This window comes from Pagrus major, chromosome 12 (assembly GCF_040436345.1).
Source record: "Pagrus major chromosome 12, Pma_NU_1.0".
NCBI lineage: Eukaryota > Metazoa > Chordata > Actinopteri > Spariformes > Sparidae > Pagrus > Pagrus major.
Window position 1 is genome coordinate 15,424,927 of NC_133226.1, and position 14,761 is coordinate 15,439,687.

The window sequence follows — 14,761 nt, forward strand, 5'->3', positions numbered from 1 at the left end:
AAAAATATCTTTTTTCAACCAGTGCCTATACTCTGAGACATTTACTTTTTGAGTTAAGATTTTACATAAAAAAACATAGAAGTACATCAATTACATAATCTATTATTATTATTATTATTATTATTATTATTATTATTGTTACTATTAAAGATTAAACCAGTGGTTCTGAACCTTTACTGCTATATAAAATGAGTTGTTAGCAGTTACACAAAAGAAAGATTTCTCCTTTAAACGTTTCAGTTAAATAGTTAGAAGTCAAAATGAGTGTACAGGTTATCTGATTATGTCCTTCTGATGACCTCATGACTGCTGCTTTGGCACCACCATCAGGTAAGAAAAGAAGTGACAGCCAATTGAAGAGATTCTTCAGCTTTGGTGTTGGTTGGAACTGAGGTTGAGTTAGAACAGAAATCTTGATTGATTGCTTGGTTAAAAAAATCAATCAGGACCTATTATTTAATATAATTTATTTGTTTAAGTCATCTTGGAAGCAAATATCCCTCCAAATTTACTGGTTCCAGCTTGTTTTTATTCTCTTCTTTGATGGTGCATTGGATATATTTGGGTTTTGGTCCAGCTTCCATATTTTTTTTTTATAGACTAACAAATTAATCAAGAAAATAGATTAATCAAGTATAAAACAGCCTTAAATCATGCTTTAGACTGAGTGCTATCAGTACAACCACTACTCACCCTCATCTTCACCTATCCGCAACTACCGTCCTGGTTAGTGTTCATAATCATCATATATTTTGTGTGTTAAATATTAATCTGCAAAGTACATAACAACTTCAACTATCTATTAAACATACTAAATACTTCTTAATGAATGTAGTGAAGTAAAAAGTAACATTTCTCCTCCTGAAATTGAAATATTAAAGACAAGTATCTGAATAAATGTACTACATTATATTCTACCTTTCTGCTGATCAAAGCTGACACATGTAGTACAACTTCCAGACATGTCCATATATCTGTAAATGATCTCTACACTCCTGCGCAGAAAGAGATGACTGGAAGCTCAAAGAATATAAAGAAAGAAAAGAAGGTTTTCATGTGTAAAATCTTTATTATGTGCACAGAACTGTTTGTCAGGGGTTCAGTGAAACACAAGCTGGGTGAGTGGTCCCTTCCCAACACCAAATATGCACTGGAGAGGGCGACTGTAGTTTGACCCTTAACAGTGACGAGAGGCACCACTACATTTGCACAACATTTACACCAGAGAGATGCAACCCCCCCCTCCTCCCTCCCCAATAAAACCCAATGTCGAATTTCAAGCCCAGAAGAAACAGGAACAAAAAGAAGAATCCAGGAAATTCTTCCACATTCATAATTCTGATGGTTATCAATGAGCAAACTGGTGGGAGGGAAAAACAGCTATTGTTTAAAAAAAATTCCAGCTCGACTAAATAAATCTACCGGGTTGTGACTGGAATGTACGACAGGAGAGAAAAATAAAATGTAAAAGCAGTGCATGAAAACCGCACACAATTCATATTTGGCAACACAAAAAAGTAACAATGGAAATACTGATGCTACATACAGTTTTTTGAGTAGTAAGTACAAACTTCACATGAGAATGTTTTACCACAAATTTGAAAACGATAAAAAAAAAAAAATGAGTTAAGACTTTTTCCTTCAACAAAAATGTCTTTTTCTTCAAATGTGTACATGAGCTGCTGCGAGAGTTTTTCCTTTTCTCTGTGTGTCGGGGCGTAGAGTGAAACTTGATGAGGAAAAAAATAAAGTTCGTCTTGGAATGTCGGCCTGGTGTCATCGCGGGGACGACGCCAAGCTCAATGAAGCCGAATCTAGTGAGAATTTTGGCTGACCCCCGTCCATTTGGTTCTCTCCAAAACGATGAACGATCCTGGGAAGGGGCCGGCGTCTTCACATGGCCACCTTGGCGACCTGCTCTTCCAGTCTGGCGATTCGACGGTCTTGGAGGATGACACGGTCCCTGAGTGACTTGAACTCTCGGAGTACCTCTTCCAGTTTGTCTTCCATTTTCTGGTCAAAGAATGGACAGAAGGTTAGCTCGACCAAGGCCTGTTGCGCCTCTCATTTGACTCGTCTTGGCTGATAAATACTGCATCTTATCTACTTTAAAATAACATTTCCTGGCAAAATGAGCAGAGGTTTAACACGAACTGACACACTCCAGCAACATTTTCCCTGGCTGTTCCACTGAAGTGTGACCCAAATACCAAAGTATGTGCTGATCCATAACTTTAGAGGATTGTTCCAACCATAATAATTACTGTGAATTTGGGAGTCGAAATGTCAGCAAAAAAATGCTGTGCAGCAGGAAACAGTCATAACAATTTGTCAGAAGAATCTAGTTAAAGTAAGAAAAATAGAAAATACAGTTAAAGGAAAAACATGATTCACACTCACTACGGAGGGCTGTGGAGTTGAAACATGCTTCGGGACAGTCGGGACGTTTTCTGCTTTCGTGGCCGGCTTGGTCTCCAGGACGTTCTTCGTCTTGACCACTTTCAGATCACGGTTCTTCGTGGACACGTAGCCGTCTTTGAGCGAGATCAGGATGGGCCCTCCGTTCTTCCCGGCGAACCACTCCTCTGCCTCCAGGGCGGGATCGGGGCCGGCCGTGTCGGGATACAGGTCGTCCTGGAAGAGATCCGACTGGACAGGTGGAGGGGACACAGGAAATGTCATGAGGAGAGGAGGCCGGTGCAAAATGCTGAAGGCACGAATATACTCATTACTTGATCTAGACACAGACTTACCTTACGTGGGACTGTCATGATGATTGGCTCACATTTTCTCTCGTGTAGCTTGTAAAACCTTCAGAGAAGATTCAAATAATTATGTAATAAATAAATTATGTAATAATAAAAATAAAAAAATGAGCCATTTACTTCACAATCGCTGCACAATCCACAGAAGGACAAACTGAACAAAAGTAAAAAACCAACGACCCAAAACATAATTGTTGCAGTACCTTGCGATTTCACATTTGTTGACATCCAGGCCTCTTTTGGGCATGTATCCCATGCCTCTCTGGGGCTCCTTGGTGGAGAAGGTGTTGAGGTAGTGAACAAACGGCGCCTCATCAGTGATCTCAAAGTACCGAATGCTGCTGTCACCCTGAGGACACATGGTCGCAGCTCAGAGTCAGTTTGTGAATTGAAATATCAGAAAACAAAACCTTTCAAACTCTCTACGAGGCTGCTCACCTTTCCACACAGGTAAACTACGCTGGTGTCGGGGTCATAGAAGGGCAGCAGGACTCCGTTACTGGAGTCCATCTCTTGAACACATATCGGCTCATCCATGTTATCCTGGAGACACAAAAATGTGGTAATTGTAGGGAAGCTAAAGTGTGGAACAACTGCCCATGATTTCAGTCCAATAATCTGCTCCTGTGCTCCTCTCCTATAACCAATATTGAACAATAACGAATCATACTCTGCCAATACTTAAAAAAGGACTGGAAAAGTGAGATCATGGTGTTGATGTTAGCCTTTGAATTTAACCACAAACTGCCCCCAGCTGGAGCTGAGGTGAAACAGCCTTAGTGAGCAGAGACAGGATGAAAATGTGTTTTTGTGGGAAAAATAGGAGGGAAAAAAAAGCACATTCATGAAGCATATGAGAAACTGATGGAAACCAGTGATGATATCTGGACTTTAATCAAAGCAATGTTCTACAGCTGTGTCATGGAGATGGCAGTGTTTATGTGCTGTATCAGTGTGTCAGGATTAAATGAGATCCACTCTGGTGACGTACGGTTTTCCACAGGGCTAGCTGGCGCTCGCTCATGCGGCTAAATCCGGTAGTGAAAATGTTTCCGTCTGCTAAAAAGATGGCTCTCATTGGTCGAGCTCCCTCGTGAGCTTTGTCCTTCTCCTGAAAACAGAAACAACACTTGTCAGACTGGGCAGCCATGTTTGTAGGCTGATTCTGGGAAAGATTACTCCACACAGCGAGCATCCAGGCTCCAAATCCCTGTGCAGCGCTTCAACTTACCGCGACGACCTTCTTTTTACGGGGGTCGATGACGCGGACCTTCTTGTCCTTGCAGGCGGTGCAGAGCAGGCTGCCGTTGCGGCTCCAGCTGACACTAAAGATAACATCAGGGTGCATGTCCTCCAGGTTGATCATGGCCTCTCCCGTGCCCACGTTCCAAATGACAATCTGGTTGTCACACCCTAAAATGGACACATGCAGCGCAGCCTGAATACACTCACCTCTGTGTCCAAGTTTATTTTAAGCGCTTCATGTCAGACAAAACAACGGTGCGGAAGGCGATCCCTGAGATAACTGGTCTGATTTGGAGTGCAGCTGTGCATAGTCGACTAACGGCAAAGACATTTTCCTAAACAGACATTTCAGTTTTAGTGCATGAGACGTACCACAGGCCTCTGTTCAAGCTTACCTGCGCTGAGGAGAACGTTGCGAGCGGTGGGATGCCAGGACACGATGCCGACCCTCTTAGAGTGGCCCTCTAACACGACCACGGGCTCTGAAAGGGGATTCTCCAGCCCGTTCTCAGGGATCTGCCAAACCTGAACCAGGGAATAAACAGTTACATACCAGCCAAAGAAAATTAGAAGCAACAGAGAGAAAGAAATCACTGAAATCCTTTTACAGATAGAGCCGTGATGAATAAGTCGACTGAAATAAGAACTATTTTGATAATGAATTCACTTTTCAGAGATTAACCATGTCCTTACCATGACTGTGCAGTCCTCAGAGCCACTAGCGATGACGAGGTCATTATGAGGACACCAGTCGATGTCCAACACCGGGCCCGTGTGGCCACATACTGTAGGGTAGACCTTGTCTATACGGCCAGTCTACGAGACAGGAGACAACTTCTGTTACAAAGGAGTTACAGAGTGTGAGCTGCAGAGGAGCAATAGCGCTCTGGAAGCTGATATCTTGTCAGAGAGATATGAAAATGACCAGTTTTACTATCTTGGGTTCTGTAGATGTGAATCCTTTGCATGACTACACTTAATGACTCTTCTATGACCATCACAATGCAACTTCCCCACCTGTGTCCTCACCCTGGCCTAAAAAGCAAGCAATTAAAACCCAGAGCTTGAATAATAAATGTTATGACCTTTTTACTGTCATCATGGACGTACATCTGTGATTTCTACAATTATAAATCAATGAACCCAGTGGCCTATAACAATGGCACAGCAGCATCCATCCCCTCTGTGAGTATCATGTGTTCAATGAGCCAACTGTAACAGGATACTGGATGCCTTTACTATCCGGCAGATTTAAACATTGATTATCTCTGGGTTTTACTATAGATATGGGCCTCGGGGGACCGGCAGGACAGGGTCACAGGGTGCGTCCTGAAGGTCTGCTGACAGAGAACAAGCCTATAGGATTGATTTACAACATGTTCCCAATACTATAATATGATACGGTGGACTATTACAGACAACCCTTGTATCTCCCTCTGTGTCCAATTTTGGTCTTCAGTTGCCAGTGTCACACAAGTTAGCTATTCCAACCCGATAGCTAAAGATCCTCTGTGCAGGATTTGACCATTTCTGACGTCACAGCAAAACAAATAATATACCGCTGCTTATAATCACGCTAACAGGACTTAAACATATCTCTCAAAAGGAGTACCAGAGAGTCTCTCACCTTTTGTAGAGGAAGGACGAGAAAGGCCCCTCCCCCGCTGGCGTCTATGATGATGGCGACGAATTTGGGGTTGACGGCACAGAAGGAGCTGTCCCATGTGACCCTGGACACGCGGATGTCATCGTAGCACTGGTCGTTCCTCACGGCCTGGCCAAAGACATGGCGGAACTTGCTCTGTCGCACAACTCGCCGCAGCATGTCTGCAGAGAGAAACGATTCAGACTGAGTAGGTGTGTTTTGTAGCGTTGGCAGAGTAATATTGCAAATACACAATTAACTTATTGGTACTTGAATTATAAATCAATTAGTTTTTCAGTCCTCTAGATGGTGCTGAGGTATTTTTTGGGGTAAGGTCGGCAGAGGTCACGATCAGCGGGATTGGTATGTTTTTATGACAAGTCTGATCTGTCTGCTTGGCAATCCCATTTAGTGGCAATAAAAAAAATTATTGACGAGTGAGATGAGCGGACTGAAAACTTGATCTTTTTTGGTAAAACAGATGTTGACAAAGTTTTTCTTTGGGCACATGATTTGCAGTGAAAAAGTGGTCACAACTTGCAATGCGTCGCAAAACTCATTGTAAAATCACACACAAGTATCGTGATAATACCATAGTGTGTCCTAGTGTTTTGCCCTGAAATGTGCCTGATCAAAAATATTTCTAATATAAATTCAAATGTATAAAGACCACACAAACTGATGTTCTTAAATCTGAAAATGAGCAAACCCTCTGCCATAACTTAGCATCCTGAGACACCTCGGGGTTAGTTTGGTTTACTGCCAGTGAAGTCTGTCTGATCTGACGTTATGCTTATCAACTGTGACTGAGTGTGTCTCCTGCGCACACCTACAGGCAAACATTTGCGGTGAACTGTACGTGAGAAACATTCTTCATCCAGCTGTGTTTACCTCCTTATCTCAGTCTAATTTTCCAGCCTGATTAGAAGGCAGGAAAAATCAAGCAGCTGTAAAGCAATGTCAGTCACCAAATGATCAAATTATATAACGTTGTAAATTAGCATATTATGATAAAAAATGTAGAATTTGCAAGGACTAGCCCTGGTTGAACGTATGATGTAAGTCAAGAAATCAAACTTGTCAACAGACTGAACAGACCGTCGGGCTGAATCATATTGTGATTATTTTGACAGACACTGTGATTGTGATGACTCATGATTTTAGTGGGAACAATAATTCTGGCATTTCATTCTCACTTGAAAAATGATAATGATGCGATTTGCTGGGGTCTTTACCAAACTAGTACGTTCCCTTATGTCTGGAGAATATGATTTGCATGCATCTCTTATAATGCTACGATGTGACACATTTGACCTTCATCAAAAAAAAACTGCTGCTCCTGCGATTTGATTAGATCAGCTCAGCCCCGTTGTAGATTTCTTAATGCCACCCAACAAGCTGTACGAGAAGACAATCTGCAGCCGAGCAGTTTCTATCATAGAGCGTGATCACAGTCAGGCATCCCTCATTAGGAATAATTTGCGGTGTAACTAACAGAAACAAGAACAAAGTTTAACAAGTAAGAAGACAGAATTGGCATTAAATTAAAAAGTGCAGGTAGGTTTTATTGAGACGGATGCAGCAAACAGGTATGCAGTTGTGAAAAATGGCTGCAGTGCTTTTTATGTTTTACCACATCATCTCCTGCGAGCGCACCTCAGAGCTGCTGCTGCTCCACGCTTCTGAAAATGATCTCAATTGTTGATCCGCATTTAATGATCGCATTTTGGCTCAGTGCGCCCTCGAGCACGTTCACCTCTCCCTGTTTATTCTGGCTCTCATATCTGCTTCCAGCCTCGGGAGAAGTCGATCGTCAACTCTCGTTTTCACAGCAAATTCTGTCGCCGTTTGGCTTTCTGACAGGAAACGGTCAGACCTGATCTGCAGCCAAAACATGAAAACCAAACACGATGGGAATTCTCCTGAAACTTGACTTGTCTTTGCTTTGCCAATTGTAATTGTTTTTGATACCTGGGGGAGATTTTCCGTCTTCATAGTGACAGGCTTTCCTGTGTCATTATGTGGAGATATAGAGTCTAAGCACAGTAATTAAGCCGCCAGTCTGAAGCGGCATACTGAGCCGTTACGCAGGCTGCAGGATTTTTCTGTAGGTACCCATAGGTCTGTCATCACGCTACACCACCTGCCTCTCCACATTCAGTCACGGATTTTGAAAATGGAAAAGATGAATCGCAGCCTTTTGGATCTAATACAGACACATGCTTTTTCCCCAAATCTTCCAGAGTTTTTAAAAGGACTGAACAGAACTTGTATACCTGCCTTAAAATGTGATCTCTGATTCAATGCTGTCTTTTTAAAATAGCTTTGATGATCAGTCGTTACAAGTTTATATTGAGGGGACTCATGCACCCGTATTTTTGGATTTGAATGTAAGGATGTTTTATTTTTTTTTTAATCCTAATTTTTCCTGTATTTTTTAATGATCCCGTTGTTAAGGACAGGTTATATAGCATAGTAAGAGTAGGCCGTATATAACAATTATACACCCACAGAGGTGTTTTCAATTATTTTGCTTAATTAGATCTCGTAACATTTTTATGGTTCATACATGCAGTTGATTTATGATTCTGACATGGTTAATACAGTATGTAAACGATGGTGTCAAATAGTTATTTAGACAACTGGGTGGTGTTTTCATCCCAAAAATTACTGACTGATCCGGCCTTTACATGGCCGATACTGATTATCAGAAATCAAAGAGACTGAAAACCGATATGTAGGATGCATTAAAAATGAAAATCTTTGTGTCAGAATTTAGAAAACCCAGTGATGTTACTGTTCTGCTACTTTATTCTTCCTCTCCACTATAACTATTTCAACCATTTAGTTACTAGATACTTTGCAGATTCATTTTATTACATGTTTATAGACTATTTATTGTGACGTGTTACGAATCAGATGTTGCAGAACTTTGTGTGAGAGGATGTTGCATCAGAGCCAAAGTAGCACATTTTTAAACTTGTTTATTTTACTGGCAATCTGACAGAAAAAAACACACAGATACCGATAATCGGAAAACGCCGAATATCGGCCCCGATAATCGACCGGGGCTGATAATCGGTTTACCCCTAATAAAAATGGGCACTAATCGTGTAACTTAGAGGAACATAACAGACAAAATCTAAACCGTCCTAGCTTAGTTCAGTTTCTGACAGTATCCTCACCCCACGACGAGAATGCATACCTGTACTGTATGTCGCCTTAAATAGCACTTCCATCCCTACTCTTACCATCCCAGACTGAGATGTGAGAGAAACAAACAGTTTCTAGGTGGATTACAAGCCCCGACCCTTTTTATGAATCAAATCCTCACCCTGGATTTAGTTCATTCATAGCACACAGAGACATAAAACAGTGATCGTGTAGCTGCAGGGCTGAATGATGCCTGGACAGCACAGGGTTACACTTTACGGCTGACCAGAACAACGTGTTCCCTCATCCAATATTAGCTCTCCATTCAAGAAGCAGCTCTCCTCATTGCAAATATGCATCTGACGAAATGAGCTGCTTCAGCCCCTGCAGGCTTTATAGTTGATGCCATACATTACAACATGCTGTGTGCCCAACAACACCTCATCACACACATTACTGAGCATCATGGTGGTGGCCAGGGCCTTGTTTCAGCAGTCACAGGCTAATGCTATGATATTACTGTCCAGGAGTGCAAGCTAAAGGAGAATATCATGGCTTCTCTGGCACTAATGATAATACAGTCTGGCCTCCCTTTCTGTTATTTCTGTGGATGTCTGGACAACGCGACTAAATGGGTGCAACCAAATATGCAATCACTCGCACTTCAACTCAATCTTAGCTTATTACAACACCAGCGTGATTTATAGTTGAAGCTTTATGCCATTACACAGGCGTGTAGTATGATGGAGGTGCAAACAGCTGCACCATGCTAACGTTAAACAATGGTAGCTGGCTAGCATTAGCCGATGTTATCACAAAGCTCGGTGTTGTCCCCTCCTCCCCATTAAAACAAGTAGCTGCTAACTAAAATATACAAAGCGATAATGAGTCCACAGCTGTGGTTTTTAAACCACAACTCTCAATCGTTTTGAACAAAAATGTTATAACGCTGTTGGGGGAAAGGTTTAACGCTAGCTAGAAACAAGTTAGCAGCGCTTGCTAACGTGGAACAAGGGGGCTGAGGAGCGTATGCAGATTTGTATTTTGGTGAGCACGCCCCAGATGTGAGCAGCGCTCGAAAACGCCCCAAAACATGTGCTTTAATATAATTGTTGGAGCCGTAGTAAAATGAGGTGTGATAAGTAAAATTAGGTTTAACGACAACGGCGGCGACGATGATGGTGGACCGTGTTCCGCCGCACTGCTTCGGCGGCAGCTCGGCAGCTGTGCCGGGGCTGGTCCCGTCTCTACAGCCCCTCACACACCGCTACCAAGGAGGAGGCAACCCGAGGGGAGTGTTTTCTCACATTTTCCTTTAAAATATAACACAAGTAGACATACGACTTAAGTGCTCTGTCCATGCAAAGCAGTAAAGTCGGGGTGAAACGTGTCATTTCTCTACAGCTGCTCCACTAGCCCTCCACTGTGTTTCGCACCCCAACTATTCATCAGTTAAGCTAGCAGCTAGCCTAGCCGCTAGCTGCTAGCTGCGGTGGACCGCCGCCAGCTGACGCAAGTGCAGATATTTCCACCCCAGGTTTTAGGCTGCTCCCATTCTCAAACCCATCCAGCGAGCTACATGGATGCTGCACAGCCCCGAGCGACAGATCACATGCAAAATGCACAATGTAACAAAAAAAAAAAAAAAAAAAGACTTCATGCTTTCTTACCTCCTAAATCTATGCAAGATTTTCGTAAGCACGGGGGTAATCAATCACAACACATGAATCTGGTAGTTTAGGCGCGCCCTTATCCTGCAGGACGTTGCTCTAGTATCCCTTGTCTCCACACAAAAAAGCTCAGCCGCTACGCTCTTATTCCCCCTCCTGATTGCAAAATGTGTGGCCGGCAGGCAGTGTTTTAAATCTGGTGGTATTTCAGGATGCCAGATGACAAACGGAGCATCTCCTGTCCGCTTTCTCACCTGCGGAAGACTAGCAATCGTCTACTCTCATCGTTATTAAATTCAATAGGATACGTTGACGACCGGCTACTGCACATGCGCAGACGAGAAGTCAGATTTCATTTGGGGCTGTGAATGGGGATGGGGGGGCTGCAGGGAAACTGGGTGTCTCTCTGCATCCTCTCCGTGTCTTTTGAAGTAGACCTACTGTATCAATTATTTTTGTTCAGCTGTGCAAAAATGTGGATTTTTCATCGCCGGCGGCATCTTTTTTGTATCACAGTCCATCCTCCCCTCCCCCCTCTGTCCCATCCCACCCCACCCCACCCCAGCCCAGCCTGTGCAGCCCAAACAGAATAAAGAAACCCCCCCACACACACACACAGTCTGTGATTCAGCCATACATCACAAGTATTCAGGGGAATCAGCTATTAACCAGAACATGTTTGAGCTCCTAAATCTGGCGAGTGGAGTTTATTCTACAGTTTCGCTCATTGTAAGTCGATGCCTAAGATGCATACATGGATATTAAGCTCACATTTTTAATGCCGTGCCTTTCGATTATCTGGTACCCTTTACAAACTGCAACAAAAATCTAGTTTGAATGTCTGCGTGATCCGAAAATAGTTATAATAACTTTATTTGTATAGCACTTTTTTGTAAAACACAGTTAAAAAAGTGCTTCACATAATAAAGTGCACGAGTCAAAACCCAGTGTACATCCATACATACATACATTCAAAACATATATGATGCAAACTCAGATTGGGAAGATCTGATGGACTGGACAACATTTTTGTTGCTGCCACCTCTGGATTTGAAAATATGAACGGGGAACAGATAAAAGGCCCTGGAAAATATCTGTGAAAGTGAGTGTGAAAGTTCACTTATCTTGATCTTTTGAATTAGTAGTAAAAAATCCTGAGCCGAGATCCACTTACTAAAATAACTTTTCCTCTGGCTTTCAACCGTATCACCTGGTCTTCATCAAGATCAAATCAACAGCGTCTTAGTTTGCATGTCAAGTGGATCGATTTCCATGACAACTGAGGAAGACTGTGTGATACAGCTAAAAGCCTCAGAAAAGGCGAGTAAGCGGACCTTGAATTGACATTTATTTATTTTTTGTCCAGTAGTTTATTGGTGACCTTGTGAGTTGGTCTGCATTGAGATTAAATCAAGCTCAACAGTTTTGAGTTACTAATCTAAAATGTATTTGCGTCTTCTTCCAAAAGGTTTGGATCTTGTCCCAATAAGCATCGGCGGAGGGTGAGGAAACACCGTGGACAGCGGCCAAAACTGCCAAAGGGATTAGTAAGGCAGACAGACGCATTAATACTCATTTACACCTAGGAGTAAATGTGAGTGTGGGAGGGACAGCATTCAAACTGCACACACACAGCAGGACCCAGATCCAGAAGCCCAGCACCCTCACTGGTGAGAGTATTAACTTGGTCTTTGTCTTCGGTCGTGTCAGTGCTACTGAATCACAGTTCGGCCATGTTTGGGAGACCTCGCTTTGTTTTATATTGAATTACCCTCCCAATCATTCAGGGCAAACAAGACTCTTGATCGAATTTAGCTGACATTTTGTATATTACATAACAAGACTCCTGTTGTTACCTTACTGGCAGAGCATGAATGCATCAGCTGCTTTCAATAAAACACAAGTTTTTAAGAAGAATATCTACTACAGTTGCTTTTTTACACATCTGTCAGCGACTGAGAAACATTATCAGTCCTGTAGAGGTGTGTTTCTGGACACCTGGTGAATGTTCACACTTCTTTTTTGCTCTCATTCGCTCTCTGTTAACTCCTGAAGGGAAATATCTGTCTCTTTAGCTAATTAAATACTCCACTATGTTCTGAAGCTTGTTGCTAACTGTTGGTGTTGTTTGGTTCTGGTCGGTTTATCGCAGCTTTTTTTTGCTGTGACCCGAGAGCTGAACCAGAATGGTATCCTTGCTAGCTGTAAAACCAAAACAATGAGCTAAAAGAGGCTAAAGAGATGAGGGGAACTGCAACATTGGGTGAGATTTTTCTATGGATTTGTCACAACAAGTGAGTAACCTCCATATTACACATAATCAATTGATCCATTGTGCTTTTTATTGCAATTAACTTCCAGTCAGACCTCAAGTAAACACCGAAAAGTAAAGTTCTGCCATGACATTTTTTAATTCGAAGGGTTTTCACGTGATATTCAGTTTGGAAAGTACCCTCTCATCCCAGTAACACATGTTCTTTGTTGTGTATGAACGCTTTGGGTCATTAAAACAGATCAAGCTGATGAAACATGGACAAAGTCCTTACCTTTCTTCGGAGGTGTTTGAGATTGTGGTGGTCTCTCTTTGGATTTCTTTGGGACGTCAAAGGCAGTCTTCATTTGGGATACTTTCACACTTGGACTCTGCTCTGCCACCCGGACATGAGCTTTGGCCCCTTCGGGTTTGACCCGGCCTTGATGTCTCTGCATTTGATTTGTTTCTCTGATAATTTCTGCCACAGGCTTGTACGAATCCACCTCACTGCCACTTCCTGCGTCCCTGTCACCACTGTAATCAGTTACGTCTTTAAGGTCTTCATAGGCACCGTGGTTGTTGTTGACTCTTTCAGACACCGCAGGGTAGATTTCCCTGTTCCTCGAACAAGCAGGTGTTGGTCTTTGGATTACGGTGTCTGGTTGGACCTCAGGTATGTCTAGAGTCTCCGTGGGTGCAAAAGGATGTTGGGGCTTTTTTGACACATGAGGAGGCGAGCTTTTAAATCTGTTTCGTCTCTCCAGGAATACCCTTCTCTCCAACATGTCAATGTTTTGCAGCTCTTCCTCTGGGGACAGATTTGCCATACGCATACAGTAGTCAAAGTCGATCATATCTCCGTAGCGATCATCCATGTGTCCGAGCGAAAGATGTTCCCAAGGGCTGAGGTCTACTGACAGCGGCCGTCTGTTGGGCGCCACTGTGTAAGTGCCCTTCTCGTCCCACAGCAAGCACATGTCCTGATTGAGTGTAGGGTGGCACGGAGGATCTTTGTTAAAATCAAACGTGTGTCTTCTCTTGACCCTCTCCTCAGAACGCAGATGATCTTTTCCTCGTCTTTGCACATCAGTAGACATTAACTGCGCAGTTTTGAGCTTTATAAATGGGTTTTTAGGTTTTTTGGCAACAGGTGGAGGTGGACCTTTAACTTTGGGCTTTTCTTTTGCCATGGTCTCGCCATCTTTCAAATCACTTGAGGCGCGCGTAGCGTCTGGCGCCTGCTGGGAATTTACCATACTTGAACCCATTTCTGTTTCCGTTGACGTGTCGCTCCTGGGCAACCGATGAGTTACAGGTGGAGGGGTGATGACAGCAGAGAAACACACAAGCTCGCTCTCCCTCTTTAAGCTCGCAATCTGTATCTTTTCATCACCGCTCTCATTCCCTCGCGGAGAAGGACAAGGGATCAGATCACATTGTTCCAATGAAATTGAGGGGTCGTCTTGCAGGAGTTGCGTTTCAGAGCTGGGAGGTTTTGGGGGTTGAGAGTTGGCGGCTTTGCAGAACACTTGGCTGTCGTCTTTCTGGCCTCTACCTGCTTTAGCCCTCTTAGAGACAGCACCAGCAAATCTGCTCTGATGGGACTGATCGGCTCCCACTTTTTTCTCTGCAATAAATCCCGAATTGTGGCTTTCCTTATCTTGATTTTCTGATTCTTTCAAGGAAGGATCTACCTTTTCCCATCCGCTATTATGAACGTTAGTAGAAACTTGCCTCTTGCTGTGTTCATTCATGTTTAGCTCCCTCTCGGCTTCTCCCCTGCCAGTTGTCTCAGTGTGGGCAGCTCTAACATGACTGACTCCTTTTAGCCGACACCTGCTGCCTGTCACTTCAGGCAAATGTTGACCCATCTCCCTCTCAAAACAGGCGTTGGGTGAACTCTTTGCATGTGCCTCCACACAGTCAGTCGTGACTGAACGTGTGTCCGAATTTCTTCTCCTCGTCTTGTCAACACCCTTTTCTTGAGGGGAATACCGAGAAGTTTGTGGAAGGTTATCGCCTCTGTAGC

At 43.2% G+C, this 14,761-nt stretch overlaps 1 protein-coding gene across 1 annotated transcript; it reads right to left on the reverse strand.

The window, feature by feature from the left end:
• Positions 1-1,049: 1,049 nt before the first annotated feature.
• On the reverse strand, positions 1,050-10,724 carry coro1cb (coronin, actin binding protein, 1Cb). Its single transcript, XM_073477966.1, has 11 exons — positions 10,479-10,724; positions 5,638-5,837; positions 4,704-4,826; positions 4,406-4,535; positions 3,997-4,178; positions 3,757-3,876; positions 3,204-3,308; positions 2,969-3,114; positions 2,754-2,811; positions 2,401-2,649; positions 1,050-2,013 (listed from the first exon to the last, which is right to left on the reverse strand). The coding sequence occupies exons 2-11, from the start codon at positions 5,833-5,835 to the stop codon at positions 1,894-1,896; spliced, it is 1,431 nt and encodes a 476-aa protein (XP_073334067.1). The 5' UTR covers positions 5,836-5,837; positions 10,479-10,724; the 3' UTR covers positions 1,050-1,893.
• Positions 10,725-14,761: the final 4,037 nt, after the last annotated feature.

Excerpts from the sequence above, each read along its gene's own strand:
- coro1cb (XM_073477966.1), bottom strand. The coding sequence starts at position 5,835 with ATGCTGCGGCGAGTTGTGCGACAGAGCAAGTTCCGCCATGTCTTTGGC. Across the intron at positions 3,877-3,996 it reads GTAAAAAGAAGGTCGTCGCG|GAGAAGGACAAAGCTCACGA; the intron begins GTAAGTTGAAGC and ends TTCTGTTTTCAG. Across the intron at positions 2,650-2,753 it reads TCATGACAGTCCCACGTAAG|TCGGATCTCTTCCAGGACGA; the intron begins GTAAGTCTGTGT and ends CCACCTGTCCAG.